Raw genomic sequence first — 20,459 nt, 5'->3', positions numbered from 1 at the left:
ATCTTGTGGTCAGTAGGGAATATTCTCTGGTCTGTAGACATCACATGAAACAGGATTTTGCTGAGAATGTTTTTGAGATTCTCTGGTTTTCCGCACTCTTAAGAGCTGTGAAGTAACAACAGGTTTTTGCAGTTGACAGGCAAACAATTCCCCTAATATCCAGGCTGTGTTTGTGCAGAAAGAAGCAAATGTAATAATGTTATATGTTTGAGAAGAAATAAATCAGTTTGACCACAGATAGATAATGTAAGACAGAAAAAATTGAAATGAGGAGTCTTCTGGGGGGAAATTTTGATTCCACTTAATTCACTGAGAGATGGTGTTGGGGAGTGGAAGGATAGGTAACACAAACACGAAAGCTGGGTGTTAAATTGCTACACTTCAAAAGAATTTTATAAAAACATGGACTTGAAGGCTAAAAAGGTAATTTGATTTATATGAGTTTATTTTGATAGCTTTTTAAAAATGTAATTAAGCTATAAGGTAATGCAGGTAAAATAAAACATGGCAGGTTTTTAGCTAATACCCAGCAACTGCATGAAAATTATTTCGGTGCAAATTATCAAATGTACCTTAGTTAATTACTGTAAATAGCTATTTCCCATTAAATGAAATCACTGCCCCAGCTGAGATTGCTGCAGCTCGGTTTCAGGAATTACAAATGTGGTGCTCAGTCCGGGTGTGTAATCAATCAGTTGCATGGATCCATCCAGGCAGCTGGATTCGGAGAGGTGTTAGGGAGGTGGGCTCTCCCAGTTATAAAATACATGGTAGGTCAGTCTCTGTGGTTTTATATGTCTCTTACAAGGATCACTGAGGACTTCAGTATGCAAAGTGATTTTAACCCTGTGGTGGCAAACTAATTCATGAAGTTACCAAGCATTGTGCTAATGCTGACCATCAGAGACACAGCTTGTTCTTTCTGTAGGTTTGCCCACAGTCACTGTCCTGCAGTTAAGAAAAGCAGCTGGAAACACAAGGGAGTGACACACTTTTGTGGTCTAGATATTTATGGATCCTGTTTTGCAATACTGGAACCTCACTGTGTGATCCAGTGTTGTAGTGTCATGTGGCTGTAGAACAGTCTTCCACAGAGGTGTTGTGATTTCACAGCTGTCAAAGAGCCTTACTAAGAGACTTTAACTTATTCCACAGTTAAATGCTGTGGGGGAGGATTCAGAGTTTTATTTTGGATGGCAGACCCTAAATGTCTTAATGTTTTCAAGATTCTGAAGTAAAAACAAATGCTATGCTATATGCTTATCTTGCTGCTAGGAAACAGCTTCAACTGGAATAAAATTAATCACTTCTGGTGTATTGTGAACGGGTCTGGTGACAGCTACAGCTGAACTGTACTTTGCTAAAACTTCATTGGTTGGTTCAAAAAAGTGTCTGGGAATTGCATTAGACAATCTGCATCCTGGAGAGGGACAGATCTACAGTTAGTTTGGTTAGGATAGAAATTTGTTCTTAAGCAGGCTAAAATGACTAGCTTTCAAAAGGAGTTGGAAGCATGTGGGTAGCAAAAAAAAATTGTTGAAGTGAGATAATAATACAATTTTAGTGGAAGTCTTGGATATCAAACTCTTACTCCTGTGTTTTTAACATCAACCTGTATTATTTGCTTATTAATTGCACTGTTTTACTGTATGAGATGGAGAAGATGATGGAGGTTATGAGGATGGCGTGGATGGTCCAGTTGGTGGTGTCACGCCAACAGTTCCAAGTGGCACGAAGGAAGCCCAGCTGGCGAAGCGCATCACCAAAGGGAAGAAAACACGGAGAATCCTTTCTAACAAACCACAAGATTTCCAGGTAAGAGATTTATTAAATGTTGCATGTGCTTTTTTTCTACCTGGCATGACATTGCTCTTTTCACATAGCCTGAGCATAACTTAATATCAGATTGTGTAAATATAATGCACTGTAGAGACAATTAACCTCTTCATTTGAAAACCTGTATTTCAAAAGTATTCTTCCAACTTGCCTTTATACAGATGTCCAGTTTTGTACAGTTCTGACTGAAATCTAGATGAACCTTATTGTTTGTATAGTTCATAGATTTCAAACTACAATAGCAGCTTTAAAAATAAGTAGTAAAAGCAAGTAAAAAGCATTTTACTGAAATAATGATCTCCAACTTGTCCTGTAAGATTCAAGTAAAATTATACTTGTGATCATAATGAAGTTCAAAAAGTCTGTCCAGTCCATATCTGCCAGCTCCTTCAGGCGCTGGGTAACTTTTTTGGTGGTATGGTAAGAAATTGTTGTCACCAGGATGACAGATAATATAGAGAATGAATTAATACAAATATTTGACTTTTTTTTTCCCAGATTCGTGTTAGAGTCATTGAAGGCCGTCAGTTACCTGGAAATAACATAAAACCAGTAGTCAAAGTTCATGTTTGCGGTCAGACACACCGAACGAGAATCAAAAGAGGAAACAACCCATATTTTGATGAAGTGAGTGGCATAAGAACACTGTAGCTGAACTCTTGGTGCTATCAAATGTAGAAAAATAGCTATTACTGCTTTCATTATGATCCATGAATAAGAATTTGTTAGTATTTAAGAGTAATTACGGCTAATGTGCATTTTGCGGTTCCCAGTCCCTTCCTTTGTGTATTCACATCTCAAACACGTCTCTGCCGCTGGCAGCCTTAGTAGATGAAGCTGTCTAGAAGGAAGTCAGACTTCAGCTGAGACATAGGAACGTGTTCCTTGATACAGTTGGCCATGTGACTTAATAGTGACTTTGAATAGTTGTGTGCATGTTATAAAATCACAGAAAAATTAATTAGGAATCATTGTAGACCTCTGTGGCATGTGCAAATGAGCTTTGAGTGCAGTGCTGTGGGGCAGTAAGACTGGCACACGGAGCCTGGAGCTGTCATCGCCACGCTACCCGTGGGTTGTGAAGGCACAACTAGATTTCTTTGTCCAGTCGGGGATCTGTACATCAAACACACTGAAATGCAGGAGAGAATTCAAAGCCGCGCAAGAATGATACAAGAATAATCCCATGTCTGAAAGACTGTTGTTGCAAAGCTTAAGCTTAATAGAGAGCATGCTGAGGGGTAACTCTCCACATGTGTGGGAAATTCAGAAGACGTTGGAACTAGGTGGCAATCATGTTTAACATGAACAGGCAGAACCAAGGAAGTTATAAAATGGATACTTGCACTAAGCTGTAGGTAGCAGTCAAGAGTTATGAAGCACTGGTAAAAACCAGGGAAGAGAGAAAGCAGGGAGATGGCTATACCAGGATTGAATGTCCTGGAAAATGAACAACCTTTATAATTCCTGAAGTTGTTCCTGTGAGGGAAATGCAAAGTGCAGAGCAAGGAGCAAGGGCTACACTGGAAGTTTGCAGCACAGCTCTGCCTACTGCATTCATTCAAATGGAAGTTGTGACTGACTTTTGGCTATTTTGTACTAAGTTTATTTACTAGATTTTGTTTTTTGTTAAGTGCTAAATTGCCATATAATGTGTCCAGGAAGGAGGCAGGTAGATATCCTGTAGCAGGCATGCTTCACAAGCCTCTTAATGTGTTTGGATTTTCTGTGCAGACAATTATGTGTTTGTCATTTTGAGACAGGTTTTTTGTTTCTTTTTACCTTAACAGATATTTTTCTACAATGTCCACATGACTCCGTTAGAGTTGCTTGATGAAACAGTTAGCATCCGGGTAAGGAGAGTGGTGCATGTTCAAAAGGCTGCTGGGTGCAGATAGCATTGTCTGCCCGTTTCACTGGCCTGTTCAGGAACGCTCCTGTTTCATGCTTGTCTTGTCTCTTCAGGTGTATGATTCTCACTCCCTGCGGGCAGACTGTCTCATGGGAGAATTTAAGGTGGGTGTGGAACAACTTCTGTATCTTGACTAAATTAAATAAGAAATTTTAAGTACTTTTTATAAATGTTTAAATTTATACTACTTTAGCGTGAGGCCAAAGAATTACCTGACGATGTTGTGCTTCTCCTGCTAGAGACCATTTGCTCAAAGCACTAGCAGTTTTCTTATTTGAGTACGAACTATTGTTAAAGCAAATTGTATGTTTTATATACCACGTTCTTTGACTTGAATCAAAGAGAAAAAATATTTGCCAAAAGGTAGATTTTTTTCCTCAAAAGATATCAGGGTGATTATTTGGTATGAGGTAGGGTTTGAAAAGACAGTTTTATTGGATTCCTTATAGGCAGAATAGTGATATGTATGAAGGCATAAAGAAACATTCATAAGTGATGTGGAAAGGTGTTCCTTTGGTGAGAAGCTTGTTAAGTAAAAGAAATGGTGGAAAAGTCTCTTAGTTAAAGTAATTTCTAGGGTTCTTAGTGAGATTGTCTGAATTTGTGTTTGTTATGGTAAACTTTCTGTTGTTTGTGACAAGAGAACAACGTAGTAGTGCTCCTGAAACACTCAAGGGGAGTTGCCCTGGCATTTTTCTGTTTTGGTATTTCTTCAGAGGTAATACCTTTTCTCTTTATTTCAGATTGACATTGGCTATGTTTATGATGAGCCTGGTAAGTAACAGTTACTTCAGAGCTTCTTTCCCAGCTGGAAACCTGAAGTTGAAACCTTCATTAAATTTCTAAAGTAAAAGAAGAAAGTTAATGGAAAGTTATCTGAGATTGCTGCTTTAAATATTAACTTCAAAAAATCCAGCAATATGTAACTCCTTTCAGTGGTTTCAAGATGAAGTATGAGCACCTAAAATTTGGATATTAGTTTTGGTATCAAAGACCTAAAATATGAAAAATAATGCAAAAAATATTTGATAATTATGTCCCTGAATTAGTCTGCCACAGCATTTTAACACCACCAGATTTCTTGTTCTGAATGGCTCTATTGAGATCTGTCTAGGAGACAATAAATTTTTAAAACAATTAGTTTGAGAATAAAGCATGCTTTTGGAACAGCTGACTTTGATGTTTTGATTTCTTCCATTTTCTAATGGATATTACTGGGGGTGGGCATTTATTGTTTTACTTTAGGCCATGCAGTCATGAGAAAATGGCTTTTGCTGAGTGATCCCGAAGACACAAATTCAGGAGCTAAAGGCTATATGAAAGTCAGCATGTTCGTCCTGGGAACTGGAGATGAGCCACCAGTAAGTTTCATTTAAATGTTTTTCTTGCCCTCTCCACTCCCTGGATCAGAGTTGTGTGCATTTTCTAATTGCAGTACGAGGCCTTACCACAATATTCATCTTGAGATAAGTATGAAAATTGTATGAAGTTAACATTGTACAGGTACCAAAATCATCATCATCTGATGATGATGATTTTAAAAGTGTGATTATAATGGGCTCCTGCAATTGAGTGCTTTAGAGATAAAAATGTAAGTGAAATAGTTTAGGTAGAATTAATTTTTGTGGCTTGATAATTTGATTAAATTTTACTCTTTATAATGAAACTGATAACAGTCTTCTATCTGAAGAGTATTGTGGGCACCAGTTCAACTAATCACCTTAATTCTGTACATAACTCTGTCTTTCTTATGTACCAGATACTATGTACCACTGTATCTCCCAACAGGTTGAAAAAAGGGAAAGAGATAACGAAGGTGATGATGTGGAGAGCAATCTGTTATTGCCTGCTGGAATTGCACTTCGATGGGTCACTTTCCTTCTCAAAATCTACAGAGCTGAGGACATTCCCCAAAGTACGTACCTTCTTACTACTGTCCATCAGTGTATTTGATTGCTGTTAGAAATATTGGTGTTACTGTTCAGAAATATTCGTTCCACATAGCACATCTTGAGTGTTTGACATTGTTACTTGAGCCACTAATTCTGTGATGGCTTCCGTAGCCCATTTGGTAACGCTCAGTACATCTGCTTAATTCTTGTAAGGCATAATTTAGTGTGTTAGGTGTTAGATTAGTAATGGTCATCTGTTGCTGAGTGGGACACAGCTTCTGGCAGTAGGAAGGGGTCATCCTCATTAGCCCTCCTCTAGTTGCAGCAGTTACACGCCAGTAACTGACGTTTAGGTGCAGCTGATGTGCAGAAAGGCTGGATGCTCTGTGCGTGTCCACCTCCAGAGTAGAGTGCCCGTGTCAGCGTCCTGTTGGATCCCAGTTCCTGCCCGCTTCCAAGAGGTTTGCAGCAGCTGGTACCCTGTCCCCTCTTTTTCAAGGCCATCTAGATCCTAGTGTTAGACTTTACCCTACCTAGATCTGTAAGCTGGTTCGTTTTGGTGGGATTGCTGTGGGCAATTTGTTATTTAGGCTGAATAAATTAAAAAAAAAAAAAAAGCATAAACCTCAATTTCTTTTTTGACACCTCTCCAGTGGATGATGCTTTTGCACAGACTGTCAAAGAAATATTTGGAGGAGAAGCAGACAAGAAAAACCTGGTAGATCCATTTGTAGAAGTTTCTTTTGCTGGGAAAAAGGTAATTTAGTAAATAAGTGAATCTTTGCATTCTAATCGTAATATGCCAATGTAAATGTTTAAGTTTGCTGAAATGATGGAAATAAAGAAGTGTTAGCCCTAAAGTTCACTTGGTAAATTGAGGACAAACTGGAAGGTGCAGCGGAATGGGTGTGAAGCTGGTGACTCACATGAGGAACGTATGAGTAACTGCGGGACCAACACTTGCCAGATGGCTTGCTGCCCGCCCTTCTGAGGGCTTCTGGAACTGATAGTGCAGACCTTTCTGGACAGGGTAACAGCCTTTGTACAATTTATTACTAATGTGTTCCTCAGAATTCCAAATTTGAGCTGAAGCTCAGGTGCACAACCTGTGTAATCATTGCTCGCCAGTCCTTTTTCTTTTTTTTAAGAAGAAAAGTGTCAGTCCTGTATTAGGGTGTATATCACGGTGCTACACCCAGTAATGTGGCGTATCTTCAGAAGAGGTGACTAGCAAACAATACAGTCTCTCCATAGAATATACTCTTCAGCCACTCTCAGACGTGCCTAAAGCAAGCTGGAATGAAGTCATTCCTTCCTCTTGTTTCTCTGCTGTGGTAGAGAGATCAGTACCAGGGGGACAGCATGTTAAATTGTAGCTGGTGGAAATAACAAGCTTTTTCCTGGAGGGTAAATCCAGTCTTCGGTTTAAACACTGTTTCAAAATTTCTTTTTACCTCCAATAGTCATTAATGTTGCATAAGCACATCATTTAGTAGTATTTACCAATTGAAAACTAATGGCTCAGTGCAGCATAAACCACTCAGGATCTATCATTAACTACTACCCCTCAGCTTACCAAACAGACTATGATTTATCCTAAATCATAGCTGGTATATGCTTTTTTGGCTGTTTTATCTTTGATGTGCTGTATAGTCAATTTCATTTTTTGTAGGTTTGCACAAATATAATTGAGAAAAATGCTAATCCAGAGTGGAATCAAATTATTTCCCTTCAGATCAAGGTCAGTTGTTTTTTTTCTTGTTTCTGTGGAAAACAGCCGTCCTTTTGGAACTCAGGGCATTAACATTACAGAGGTGAAATAAGTGATGGGTTATTTGATTTTAATTGCTTTTTTTTCAGTTTCCTTCAATGTGTGAGAAAATAAAACTTGCAGTTGTTGACTGGTGAGTTATGACTTTTAATCAAATACTAGACAAGGTAAATTATATTAAGTGAAGAAAAGTCTGGTTCTATAGGTGTCAGGTATTTTTACAGTCTATGAGAGAATTTAAGTAAGAGTTTAAGTATCTTCCTTTATGGTTTCTGTACAAGAGACCTGGTTAGTGTGACATGAGAATATTGCTAATCCTGTGCCTGGAGCACTGAGCACTGGCGCTATTCAGGTGCTGGTGTAAAAGGCAGGTGACTTCATCATCATCCAGGCCACTTCTGTCACCAGCCATCCCCTCCTGTGCCAGTAACATGAAAACACTCCAGGCAATATAAACATGTCTACACTGTCTCGGAGTGCATTTAGTCACTGGGAGCTTGCTTCTGTATAGGATGACCAGCATTATATTTATATAAAATCTTTCTTTTTTTCTTTTTGTAGGGATCGTCTTACAAAAAATGATGTAGTAGGAACAACATATTTAAGTCTCTCAAAAATTGCTTCTTCTGGAGGGGAAGTTGAAGGTAATTGATGGAGCAGTATGTAACTTACTGTCTTCTCTTGTTATGAGGTGTAGCAAAGATCAGTGTTCTAAGAAAGTGTATTTTCCTATAGTTCCTCAATTCTGTTGCAAGATTTTCTGTTTCTGAAGTTTTCAAAGGAATGCTCCTAGAAAACATACTGTGGGACTTTTCAAAGTAAAGTATTGACATTTTAGTGTTTAAACCACTTCATCATGGAAATATCAGTAACTAATTCAAAAGTTGGCTCCTTTGTATATATATGAAGTTAATGAATTAGTTAAATTTGTGAGTACTTTCCCAAATTCAGAAAGCTTTGGAGTTTGTACAGGCAGAGTAGTACCTTCATATTTTAACCAGGAAGTAAAATTCTAGCCCACATGAACTCTGTTTTTTCTCAGGCCTTCAACTATATTTTAAAAGCAGACTGCTTTGTGATGTATTTGTTTTCAAAATGCTATTGTCACTTGTCAAGTAACTTCTTCTCTTTTCATAATACAGAATTTTCATCTTCGGGGACAGGGGCTTCATCGTATGAAGGTTTATATCTTTGTCTGTGACTGATTTTGCTTTCCATTGCCCAAACTGAGAAGCATTGCCTAAGAAAGCCCATAAATACTGTCTAAAAGACTTCACCTTCATGATTAAAGAGCGTCAGGCAACACTAACTGTCTAAAACAGTTTTGGCACTGGAACCAGTTTGCAATTCTCTCTGTTTGGCTGGTGCTTCAGGCTGGCTTTGAGAGCTGAGCATGTTACGGATCGCTCCAGCTCTAAAGCGCTCGCTCTAACCATGGCTTGCCGTTTGTAACCTGGCTGTGAGACCCCTGTGCTGGCAGAGCCCTGCAGGAGTCAGTAACTCCCATGACAATCAGTGGCTGGTTTGCTTGTACGTAGCTAGCTATATAAACAGTCTGAAAAATGAAATCTGATTCTCTTAAAACCTGGAGAGATGGCTTTTTCCATACTGTCCAGGCTGACACCCAGTTTTGAAAGACTTTGTGGTAAATATATATACAGTGGGAAATAAATACAGTTGGAGTGCAGCTGAAAGGTAACAAACCTTCATCCACACAAACACTTCACTTACTGTCTGTCTTTCTTAAAGTAATATTAGGTTAAAGGCTGAAATAATTTTTCAGAATCGCTTTCTATAATACATGATCGTCAGCCGTCTAAATGTAAACAATTGTATTTTAAATGTAAACAAATACAAAAAAAATCTTTTTATTCTAAGTTTGGAAAGGTTTTTTGTTGTTGTTTTGTTTTAAAATTTATATTCTGTTTAATTTATTAGCATCAGTAAGTAATGAATGTATCAGTTCCACACAGATGTGTACCTTAACTCTAGTCTTATTGGGATCTGATGTGAGCAGTTCAGTGTTAGAATTTTTAAAATCGAGCAGTATTCTAACAAGGGTCTGAATTCTTTTTCATTCAAATTTTTATCTGTTTCTGATTCAGATGTAAGGATGTGAAAGTACCCAAACACAAAATAGACAGCTGCAAATCTCTATTTTGTGTTTTGCAGATTTTAGGTGACTTTATGTTGGCAGGAAATGACATCAAGGCATCGCATTCCTTTTTATTCTCCATTTGTGTCACTCAGGAGTCGCAGGGGCAAAGTCATACAAGGCATAACCCTTTTTTTTCACTTTCTTATCTAGGCCAGCCTTTCCTGTGACACAGGCACCCTCCTGTGAGCTGCAGGTCACCCGGGCGGTGTGTTGGGAGGGTTGGAGCCCTGTTCTCACCTCTTACACGGGATCCTTTCCTCAAAGGCAAAGCCTGGGGCACAAGAAGGAGAAGAAACAGAATCTCTCCTGCTCTCAGAGCTGTGCAGTGTTTCTCTGCCTGTGTGTGCTTACCTTGTTCTAATTCTCCTTGCGCTGCTCATCACATTTATCAGCCATAGCCCTGGCCTGTGTGATTGGTACTGACAGAGCAACCGACTCCCTCAAGTACGGAGTTTTATTGGCTCCAACAAGAGCTTTTTAGAATCTCATTCATCTAATAAATTTGCAGGCATGAATGCAAACCCAAAAGACAACAGTAGTAATATAACTAAGGCTTCCCCATATATATTTTTCTGCTAAAAAACACTGTTCAAAAATATCAACTTATGACAGTAAGCCTTAACAATGGAAATACCTGTTCAAGTATTTAAATACAAACTTATGACAAAATGTTCAAAAATATCAACTTATGACAGTAAGCGTTAACAATGGAAATACCTGTTCAAGTTCTCAGGTATCTTAAATACCTGAAAATAAGGAATAGCTTTGGTGTGCAATCTCCTAAGTTAGCTACTAAAACTGACAAAAATATCTTAATCCTTATTATTATTTTTTTTTAGCTAGACTAAGACATTGGGAATTTGTAATTTTTTTAGTCATGGAATAAGAATAATATACGAATTAGAGTTTATTGTTGTCGGAATTAACTGAGAATTAACTGAATTTGCAGACTTTGTCTTGTATGGATTTTTGCTTACTGAAAAGGGAGTCTGTGAGAAACAAGGCACTTGCAGCAGCCTGTGTTTTACCCTGACATATTACCACAGAAAAATGATACTAAAAGTTAGCCCAGTAGGATTAACTATGCTAAACAGTAGGGGGGTTTCCACTATGATGTGCATCCTTTTTGTAGCTGTTTAGCTACCGATGGCCTGTGCATTTAAATGATTGCATGTTGTTTTACTCAGTTTCATGTATTTCTAGAAAATATGTTTTCTGTTAACATAAGGTGAAAAGCTGATATTTGGAGTGGGGCAGAAGTGGGTTCGTTCTGTGGGTTCTCACTGCATGAAGCAGTAAGTGCTGTGGAGTGGAGGAGGAGGTCAGGAACACGTACAGTCACTGGTATAATTACTTTAAATTCACAGAGTATACCCAGAGAATAAAGTGTTCCTACTTTACTAATAACTAATACCTGACTAATATCTGACATTTGTTCTACTGGGTTTGATAGTAATGTTAATTGTTTTTCCGGCTCTGAATTATAAGTAGCAAAGATAAAATGGTAATGTTTTCTGTTAGCAAACAGCGGAGAAACTGAAGTTGGCTTTTTACCAACATTTGGGCCTTGTTACCTCAACTTTTACGGAAGTCCGAGAGAATACACTGGATTCCCAGACCCGTATGATGAACTAAACTTTGGAAAGGTCAGTTTCTTTATTCATTGTTTCTAATAAAAGAATTAACCCCAATTCTTTTTAATTAATGAATGAATTTATTTTAGTATGTTTATGTTTCACATTACACTCACTTTGGTGTTTCTTTTTGAGTAATATTTTATAATTGTGATTAATAACGAAGTATGGTAGTATTTTTGATTCTTACCTGGTTTTGTTTGAAAGGTGTTTTTGAAGGAGCAGCTGTGTTTATGACGATTTGAACTATTTGCATCTCTGCATGCATTTGTATTTCTTACAACCTTGTTTTTCTAAATATTTTTTTTCACTCCTAGCGTTAATTAAAGCCAACTCTTTATTTCCTTTGTTCAAATATGTCCATCCGTGCCTCTGCAGGAGTTTTGAGAACACTTCTGTGAATACAGAATCATAAAGAAAGAGTATGCTACTTTTGGACAAATGTGTGAAATTTGGTTCAATGTCTGATTATGTTACAGGGAGAAGGAGTTGCTTACAGAGGGAGAATTCTGGTTGAACTGTCTACAGTACTTGAAAACAAACCTGTTAATAAAAAGTTAGAGATGATTCCTAATGATGACTTACTGGTTGTTGAGGTAAATCCTTGTTTTATTGTCGCTATTGGCAGTGGGGATGTGTCTTGGCTGGTTATTTTTGGAGAATGATCTAGCTCAGTAAAACTGAAACAATTTAGTTGAATCTCAGAATTAAGAGAGGTGGTTATTAATGGTGTGGGTACAAAAATGTCATACACTGGTAGTATGAAATGTTAATTAGAAACATTTTTATAGTCTCAAATACAGTAATTTATTATACACACATTATATCTTTTTGGTTGCTTCTCAGAAACTAGTAAAAATATTAAAATTATTATTTCCATTAAGAAATTGCTATGGTTGTCTATAATCGTGGATCCTGTTTTACAAATATTGAATTGCATCTAAAAAGGTTCTTTTCGTAGAAATACCAGCGGCGGCGGAAGTTCTGCCTGGCTGCGGTGTTCCACTCTGCCACCATGCTGCAGGACCCCGGGGAGCCCCTCCAGTTCGAAGTCAGCATCGGTAACTACGGCAACAAGTTTGATACCACCTGCAAGCCCTTGGCATCCACAACTCAGTACAGCCGAGCTGTGTTTGATGGTAAGGATGCCGCTGGCGTGGGGATAAAATCATGGAACATGCTCTTTTTGAGGAGCAGTTTATAGCTTTGGGAATAACAGCCCGAGCTGCACTAAAAACTTATTGAAAGTGTGACAGAAAGAACGTGTGGCTTTTTACAGCTTCGGAGATGAAGTGACATTTATGGAATATGTGCTGCAAAGCCTACTCAGGTTATCAGAGAAATTTTCACAGAATTCAGTAAAATCTTTTGACCGTGTGCTAGATGTGCACAGGAAAATTGGCAAGAAAAAGATCACATTATTTTACAGATATCTTAAAAACTAGGGATTAAATACCCTTTGAACATTCTGATTTACAATAAAAGAAAAACTTGTTTTTAAACGAGGTGTCTGGCAGCCTAGGAGAAAACAACCTAGCTAGGTAGGTCACAGGAAAATATATTTTAGCTATAGCTTTTTTTATTAACTGGAAACAGTAGCAGTTCTTTTTTTCGGTGTATTAAATGAAGTAATCAATCAGGTTTACTCTGGAAAATAATTATTTGAGTATTTTATTTCAGAGATACACTTATATTAATGTGCTATCTATATTGGTAAGTTATGGGAAAGAATAATGAGCATGTTAACAGATAATTTATTGAAAAGAATCCATTGGATTTGGAAGCAATTTGAAGTAAAAGTTTACCATCCAACAGATGCTACAGTGGCTGAAAAATACCAGTCCTTTGATGAGTTTGGACTAACTTGTGTACTCTTGATGAAACGTAGTACATCAATGAAATAATTACAGCAACTTGTGCAGTGTGTATCCTGCCATGAACTCTAACTCTAACGCACAAATGTTTTACCCCAGGCAACTATTATTACTACTTGCCGTGGGCAAACACAAAGCCGGTTGTTACGCTGACATCCTTTTGGGAGGACATAAGTCACAGATTAGACCCCGTGAACGTAATCCTCCACATGGCTGAAAGACTGGTGAGACACTGAAGATCTTTCTTTGGCTGACACGCTTTTCATTTTACTTTCTTTTTATTTAGAGGTGTAGTCAAAAAGTGACATTTGACCAAATTATGGAGCAGTTTTCTGACACTTTTCCCTCCTCTTTTCCTATTTAAAATGAAACATAGCTCAGTGAAACACATGGCATTGCTGATCGTAGGTCTGGATTCTGGAAAGGTCCAACACACTCCTGCTTGAATCTGCAGGGAATTCCCGCAGGAAGGGAGCATCCTCTCTGGTGTTGGGGGCACGTTGACTCTGTAGAACTGCTATTTGCTTTGAAGTTAGGTGCAGTATCATGTTTTGTTAAATACAGTGAGAAAGAACACAGGAATAGTTCTGTAAAGTACGTATCAAGTTTGAACATCTGAGTCTTTTTTGACTGGGCTTTATACATCCAAATAAATAAGATTAAAATCTTGAAACATATTGACCATGAACCACTATGGAAGTTTATAAATGCAAATCCTTTTCTTTTAAATTCCTCAGCAATCCAACTTAGCCGCCTTAAAATCAGGAATGCAGGCTAAAATGCCTGAAAACAGATTAGCTGAAATGTGGCTGAAGCTGATTGACGAGCTTGCAGAAGATATAAGGTAAAAGTACCTTTTTTATCTCTTACGTTATCTCTCTAGGCCTGCTCAGAATCTTCGCTATTGCCTTTAGTAAGTCAGGAAACAAATTCTAAGGACTATAACCTGATTAATCCAATGAACTGACCTGAGAACTGGAATTCCAAAAGTCTCTGAAAGTAGTAAACCAGCATGGATATTGCCAGTGAAGTCATCCATCTAGTTTTGTAATTCTCCGTTATCTTAGTCACTGTCAGTAATAAAACAGCATTTCTTGAAAAAGCCTAAGGCAGGACCGTTCTGAAAATGTGAAATTGTGGATCTCTGCTGCCTTTCTACCATCTTGCCACCTTTAGAATTCCTCATGTACCTTTTTTGTCCATGTTTCAATGTTGTTTCTGAAACCGAAAAGGGAAGAAATTCTGTGATTTACTGGTAAGCCCAGAATAAAAAACTTTAAAAGCTATTTAGAGCTTAAGGGCTATAAAGCTGATCTTTTTGAATAAGCCTTTAGTCAACATGTCTGTACGTACAGGTTCAGAGAAGGCAATAAGAGTCAACACTTAAGTTTTTGAAGGAGAATAAGTTCTAAATAGAGAGGAAGGAATTGCATGAGAAAGAGACGTTAATAGAAGGAGACATTGAGGTGGGGAGAGACACTTTAAAACATTAAACAAGTGGGTGGTGAGACAGCACAGGAAAAGGAAAGGGAAAATGAGAGAACAGTTATCCATTAGAGGAAATAACAGAGAATGTGAAATGAGAGAACAAATTCATCAAGCTATAGAGCCAATATAAAAGTGAACAGAGAAAAAAGCAAACAGTGGAGATCAGTATATACTAGCAAAGAATTACATGATAGAAAGCTTCTGTCAAAACATAAACCGGTAACTTCACAGCGTACCTGCTGGGATGGGGAAGAAAGCAGAGAGAAAGAGGTGACGTACTTCAGGAGAGCCAAATGTGGAGGGCAGACTATTGTCGCCTGGATCCATCTAGTGAGTGTAGGAACTTCGGGTTTTATATCAGTTATGTCAGCCCATCCTCCGGACACACACCTGCACTGTTAGTAATTCAGTCCTTTATTTTGTCAAATATCACTCAACAATTACAGAGCAATAGCACCTAGATATATCCACCAAATGAGCTTCCTGTTGTTCATAGGATACAATGCTCTATATGATTTTTTTTCAGCAAACTCATGAAACCTGTGTCAAAGACATATTTCCCTGTGTTGAATTCATAGAACAATCTTCCTTGCCATGCTAAAGTTTAAATGAGTTAGGAGTCTGAGAGTTTTCAGTGCACCATTTAAACCTAAAATGAGGTGACTTCCTGGACGTTCCGATCTGGCCCATTGGATTCATGCATAAGTGCTGGCACCAGGGCAGGCAGCACCTGCATCCTAGTTAGCAGAACTATGGCGGGAGGCACAACAGTCAGCATGAAGGTTTTGCAGAATCAAAGCCCTTAGAAGTGCATGGCTTGTCACTAAAAATAGGTCAGAGAAGAGTTAGTCTTTTCAAACTTGGCAGTGTCTTTGAAAATATTTTTTTAAACTACCAAAATAAATATAGAGATATAGTCTTAGTCTTCAAAAAGCTGCCTTTTCCTCAAACCTGCACCAACTCAAAAACGTTCATTTTTCCTGGGCTCTGCTGTGATGCCAGGATTTCTTGGTTCCACTGAAGTTACTCTGCCCTCTGGTGACTCAGAAGTTGTGTGTCATGGATTTCTTTGAGAGTTCTTAGACATTTTCATGCCAGAGGGTTAGATAACTGTGGTCATAGACACACAAGCCATATTTGTTTATTGAGATTCTGAGAATTTACAGTTTCCGTTGAAGGAAAGGAGCCTAATCTTGGTCTGAAGGCACTGATTTAATCTTTGAGATGTACATTCTGAGACAATGATTTTCTAATGTGAATATCCAGGGACAAGGACGTTGCTTGGTTAGCAGCAATTACACTAAAGCACACACCTGGAGCTATTCTAGGTCGGTGCTTATTGTGTAAGCACAGCGTTTCCCTTGCTTGCTGTAAACACTTTGTCAGGAGGAAATCTCTGCAGAAATAGATGCTCTAGCACTATTTGGGTGGGTTTGTATCACAGGAAATAAAGGCACTCAAGCTGTTCCCACTGTATGCATGTCCACATTTAGTGTGTGGCTAAATAAAATCCTCTTCAATTATTAACCATAAGAAATATTCTCTTTTCAGTAAACCATTTCCCCTCATAGAAGGCAAATCTAATATTACAGTCCTTGACACTCAGATAGAAAAGCTGCGCCTCAAGTCTCTCAAGCAGATCAGGGAAGCAGCAGCGAGGATGAGGGATGAAGCTACTGATGTCAAAGCCACCCTGACAGAAATTGAGGATTGGTTGGATAAATTACTGCAGCTGAGTGAAGAGGTGGGTACAGCGCAATAGCAGTGACTCAGTTTAGAAACAGCTAACACAAACTGGTGTGATGTTCATTGCTGATTGAGCAATATCCACTCTCCTTAGAATAGTAACTTTAGATGCCGTGAAAGCAAACATGTTCCCCTCCGAAATGAAGATTGACTTAAATATAACATTCTAGTTCGCTAGCTGTCCTCACTGAGAGTGTGCGTTGGGAAATAACCCCTCTGCAATTTGTAGAATCAACTCTATTCTGGTTAAAGTGACGGTGTTTTGTCCTTTCCTTTCTTCCAGAATTGCAAGTCACGTTGCTGGGTCAGGGCCTGCAGGATGTATGTTGTACTTCCGCACTTGTTAGCCAGAGTAATCAACTTCTTACAGACTTAAATCTGCTTGTTTCTGTCATTTTTAAATTTTCAACAACATCTTAAGTTTTCACCTCAGTTCTCTCGTAATTGGCTTTCACAACATTGTAGAAATATTTTGGGATTTTTTCTTTGTCATTTCTGCTTTGAAAAGTAACTGATTTTTTTTAAAAAGAGCAGTTAATTTGGCAGACTTGCAGCTGGCATGCAGAGGTGTGCACAGAACTGCCAACAGGCTGCTTGACTTCTGCTAAAAGTCCTGTGATGACCTACCCGTAATGTGGAAGCACTACCAGCATCTACCTCTGTAGCAGGTCAATCCAAAGCATTAGTATTTGGGATCAGTCACTATAGTCGTGGTAAACTAATTGAGATACAAAACGTCTCTGGAAAAATTTGCAAAAGATACAGGAACTGTGCTTTTTAATAGAACTTACTTGCTTTCCAACAACCTCAATGGTATTTTTAGTGATGATTGAGAACTATATATTGTGTTACTTGCAAAGTAAAACAATTTCCTCTCTTTATCATAAATTCATGTAAACTATTGAAGTGATAAATCCTTTGACGTAAATCCTAATATATGTTTCTGTCATCTAAGCATTAGATTAGTTTAACATTCTGTTAATGACCATTCTTACCTTGCTTTTCCCCACAAATACTGCACAGCCACAGAACAGCATGCCTGATGTGATCATCTGGATGATCCGAGGGGAGAAGAGGCTGGCGTATGCTCGAGTTCCTGCACACCAAGTGCTCTATTCCACAACGAGCCCCGAGTCCTCTGGGAAATACTGTGGAAAGATCCAAACAATCTTCTTAAAGGTACTTTTTCCCCCCCTTAAAAAATAATTAACTCCCTAAACTGTGATGCCTTCTGACGTGAGCATGGAACACAGACAAATGATGAACAATGAGGTGTCAAAACTCAGGACGGATTGAAAGCAGCTGCATGAACCTTCCTCAACACGTCCCAGAAATTACAGTGTGAAGTTCATCATAAGCCAGTTAGAACCAGCATCAGCCCCTAACTCTGAGGCTTTTCTGAAAGAGCTCCGAATTGTGATAGGACTTCTAAAGTGTGGCTGGGGCTGGAGTTTTCGGGTTGGATGTGAATGGAGACTTTCAGAGGGAATAACTAGTGTAAGCCAGAGAAGTTCCAAAAACCTATTAGAAGTTTTGGGTGGTTTTCTGCAAGTAACACAGAGCGTGTCTACACCCAGCAGTTCCCTGATGTGTTCTCTGTATTGAGTCTTACTCTTGAACAGGAATTACTTTCTCCATTTAAGCTTATATTACCTTTAATTGGGATAAACTTAACCAGAAAAAAGGCAATCTGACTGTCAAACACTAGCATTTACGGCGTTTGTCGGGGTGCTGGCAGTTATACTGGTGAATGCTTCAGTGCTGCCAAGCCTGTATCTTCGCGGGTTTATGGCCACCCTCTGACCACGCCAGTTACAGCGCGTTGTTCCTGCGTTGAGCGACCCGTTCCGACTGACCTCTGCATCTCTGAGTGTCCTGATCACAAACACTGAAATCAACATTGACATTTTAAGCTATTGGCATAACTAAAACCTCATTGCTGGATGAAACCTGGGAGAGAATACACAGGAACAGGGATGATCCTACTGTTAGAGTGTTTGGTTTTTACATGCCCCAGGCAGGTACCATTTAATTCATGTTTTCTTCCTGCAATATTTATTAGTGGCTTTTGAGTAAATGCAGTATAGGAAGAGATAAATAAATCATGTATTCTAACTCATATCTCTCTCTTCTTGTGTATATTTTACTGAAAGCTACAATACCTGCATAACATAACAAAGAATAACTTTTTTTGTTCATGTGCCAGTACCCACAGGACAAGACGAAAGATGTCAAAATGCCTGTGGAGCTGCGAATTAACATTTGGCTTGGGCTCAGCGCAGTGGAAAAGAAGTTTAATAGCTTTGCAGAGGGAACGTTCAGTGTTTTTGCAGAAATGGTATGTCTGTTGTTGCTTTTTTACTTTAAACTTGGACATGAGTGTTAGGAATTCAGTGAAATTGGAGCTCTTCTGAATGTTTTTTTGCACACCAGGCAGAAGGGAGAGTAGTACTTACTTATTCTACTGAAACAAGTAGACCCCGTTCCAGGCAGTTAATGATCAAGTCCATTGTGCCCACCAGGTGAACTTCAGCAGAGCAGATTCTGAACTGGTTAATCAGGTGAAAATCTGGCTAACTCCAGTGATTTCAAAGACATTTATTTTAGATTTTTATCAGTGTAATTAAGATTGGGATCTAGATCATTATGTTTTGGCATGTGAATAACCGTTTTATTTTAATTGCTTCTTCACTTCTACAAATGATACTTGGATACAAGTGGTTTTGCTTAATAATGGTTCTTTTGTATCAGTAGAAAATTTACTGTTACAGGAAAAACTGGTCAAACCCAGTAGATTTTGCTGACAAAAGGGTGTAATATGATAACATTTCAATGGTAGAAAATTTGGAATAAAAATGCTTGAAATAGTCCCACAGCATATAATAGAGACTTTGAAGGATATAATGGTAAGTGGGAGGTGTCTTTTATATGCCCCATCACCTAACGGTGCACATAATCCATTACCAGCGTAACAGCTGTGTCAGCACTGCCCCTCTGCTGGAACAGTCAGTAGTGCTGTAGTCAGGCACTTAAATGGTCAGTGGGTGTTCAAAGCCATTCTTTACGTCTGGAGTTTAAGAGGCTATTGAATATCTCATTTTTTGTTCTTCATACAGAAATCCAGCAATTTTACAGAAAACTCAAGACCATCATAAGTTATGAATAATCCCATTAGCATAAAGGAAACTGCACTACATAAACTGGGCTCCCAGCAGGCTGGTAGCTTCCATGAGAAGACTATGATTCAGTTTCACATGTTACAAAAGAAGAGATTATAAGTAGGAGGAGATTTGAGTGGAAAAGAATGAGAAGACCATGCATTTAGGGAACAGAAGAAACTTGTTCGAATAGTGTAATAGAATTTTATTTAACAAAGCTTTAATTTGGAGGAAGTTTGACTGTGATTGTAGAGAGGCATTGCATTAAGCCAGTTTAGTTTAGCAGTGGAATGAAGGCAAGAAGTTAATGATGACATTGCAGAGTAATGTGGGAAGGGAGTACTTAATTTCAGAGAAAGGAAACATATAGTAGAATGTTTCAGTTGTAACAATTACATAAATATTTTTAATTTTTGTCCTCCTAAAAGCTTTTTATTATTCCTGAAGTACTGATTTTTTCTTTCTTCTCAAACAGTATGAAAATCAGGCTCTTCTTTTCGGAAAGTGGGGTACCTCAGGCCTTGTTGGTCGCCACAAGTTTTCTGATGTCACGGGAAAAATCAAACTGAAAAGAGAGTACTTTCTACCCCCAAAAGGCTGGGAGTGGGAAGGAGAATGGATGGTTGATCCTGAAAGAAGGTCAGAGTTTTTTAATTTTATGCATGCAGGAGTAGAGGAGTTCAATCTCAGGTTGCAGAGTAAAAGCTCCTCTCTGTTTTCTTGGCTGAGACAGAGATTTTAAGATGAACTGTGTAGGACAGCAAAAGCCAGCCAATAATGAAAGCTCGTTAATACCACTAAAATTGACATTACCTTTTTAAAAAAGTCAAATAAAACATACAACAGGAAGAACGCATCCATTTCCCAGGAACCAGCTTGGGGTTTGGAAGTGCTGGGAAGCGCTGATGGGCGCATTGCTTATATCCTCTGTGTCTCAGTGCCTCATCTTTAAAAAAGGGATAGTAGTAGTTTCCTATTCCTAGAAAGCTA

At 38.5% G+C, this 20,459-nt stretch overlaps 1 protein-coding gene across 2 annotated transcripts in view; it reads left to right on the top strand.

Moving 5' to 3' along the window:
* MYOF (myoferlin) overlaps nt 1-20,459 on the top strand; it is a 61,353-nt gene that overhangs the window by 17,222 nt on the left and 23,672 nt on the right. Inside the window, exons 6-26 of one of the 2 annotated variants that reach the window (XM_074154824.1) lie at nt 1,655-1,815; nt 2,335-2,463; nt 3,627-3,689; nt 3,802-3,852; nt 4,492-4,522; nt 4,994-5,109; nt 5,537-5,663; nt 6,294-6,397; nt 7,313-7,381; nt 7,501-7,544; nt 7,973-8,055; nt 8,554-8,592; nt 11,091-11,215; nt 11,683-11,799; nt 12,165-12,342; nt 13,177-13,301; nt 13,815-13,921; nt 16,117-16,309; nt 17,335-17,490; nt 18,518-18,649; nt 19,945-20,108. In XM_074154824.1, coding sequence (XP_074010925.1) covers nt 1,655-1,815; nt 2,335-2,463; nt 3,627-3,689; nt 3,802-3,852; nt 4,492-4,522; nt 4,994-5,109; nt 5,537-5,663; nt 6,294-6,397; nt 7,313-7,381; nt 7,501-7,544; nt 7,973-8,055; nt 8,554-8,592; nt 11,091-11,215; nt 11,683-11,799; nt 12,165-12,342; nt 13,177-13,301; nt 13,815-13,921; nt 16,117-16,309; nt 17,335-17,490; nt 18,518-18,649; nt 19,945-20,108 — 2,314 coding nt within the window. The remainder of the gene's footprint in view (nt 1-1,654; nt 1,816-2,334; nt 2,464-3,626; nt 3,690-3,801; nt 3,853-4,491; nt 4,523-4,993; nt 5,110-5,536; nt 5,664-6,293; nt 6,398-7,312; nt 7,382-7,500; nt 7,545-7,972; nt 8,056-8,553; nt 8,593-11,090; nt 11,216-11,682; nt 11,800-12,164; nt 12,343-13,176; nt 13,302-13,814; nt 13,922-16,116; nt 16,310-17,334; nt 17,491-18,517; nt 18,650-19,944; nt 20,109-20,459) is intronic. The other variant, XM_074154825.1, reaches the window with a different exon arrangement.

This window comes from Numenius arquata, chromosome 10 (genome assembly GCF_964106895.1).
Source record: "Numenius arquata chromosome 10, bNumArq3.hap1.1, whole genome shotgun sequence".
NCBI lineage: Eukaryota > Metazoa > Chordata > Aves > Charadriiformes > Scolopacidae > Numenius > Numenius arquata.
This window is presented reverse-complemented; position numbering and strand designations above follow the sequence as displayed.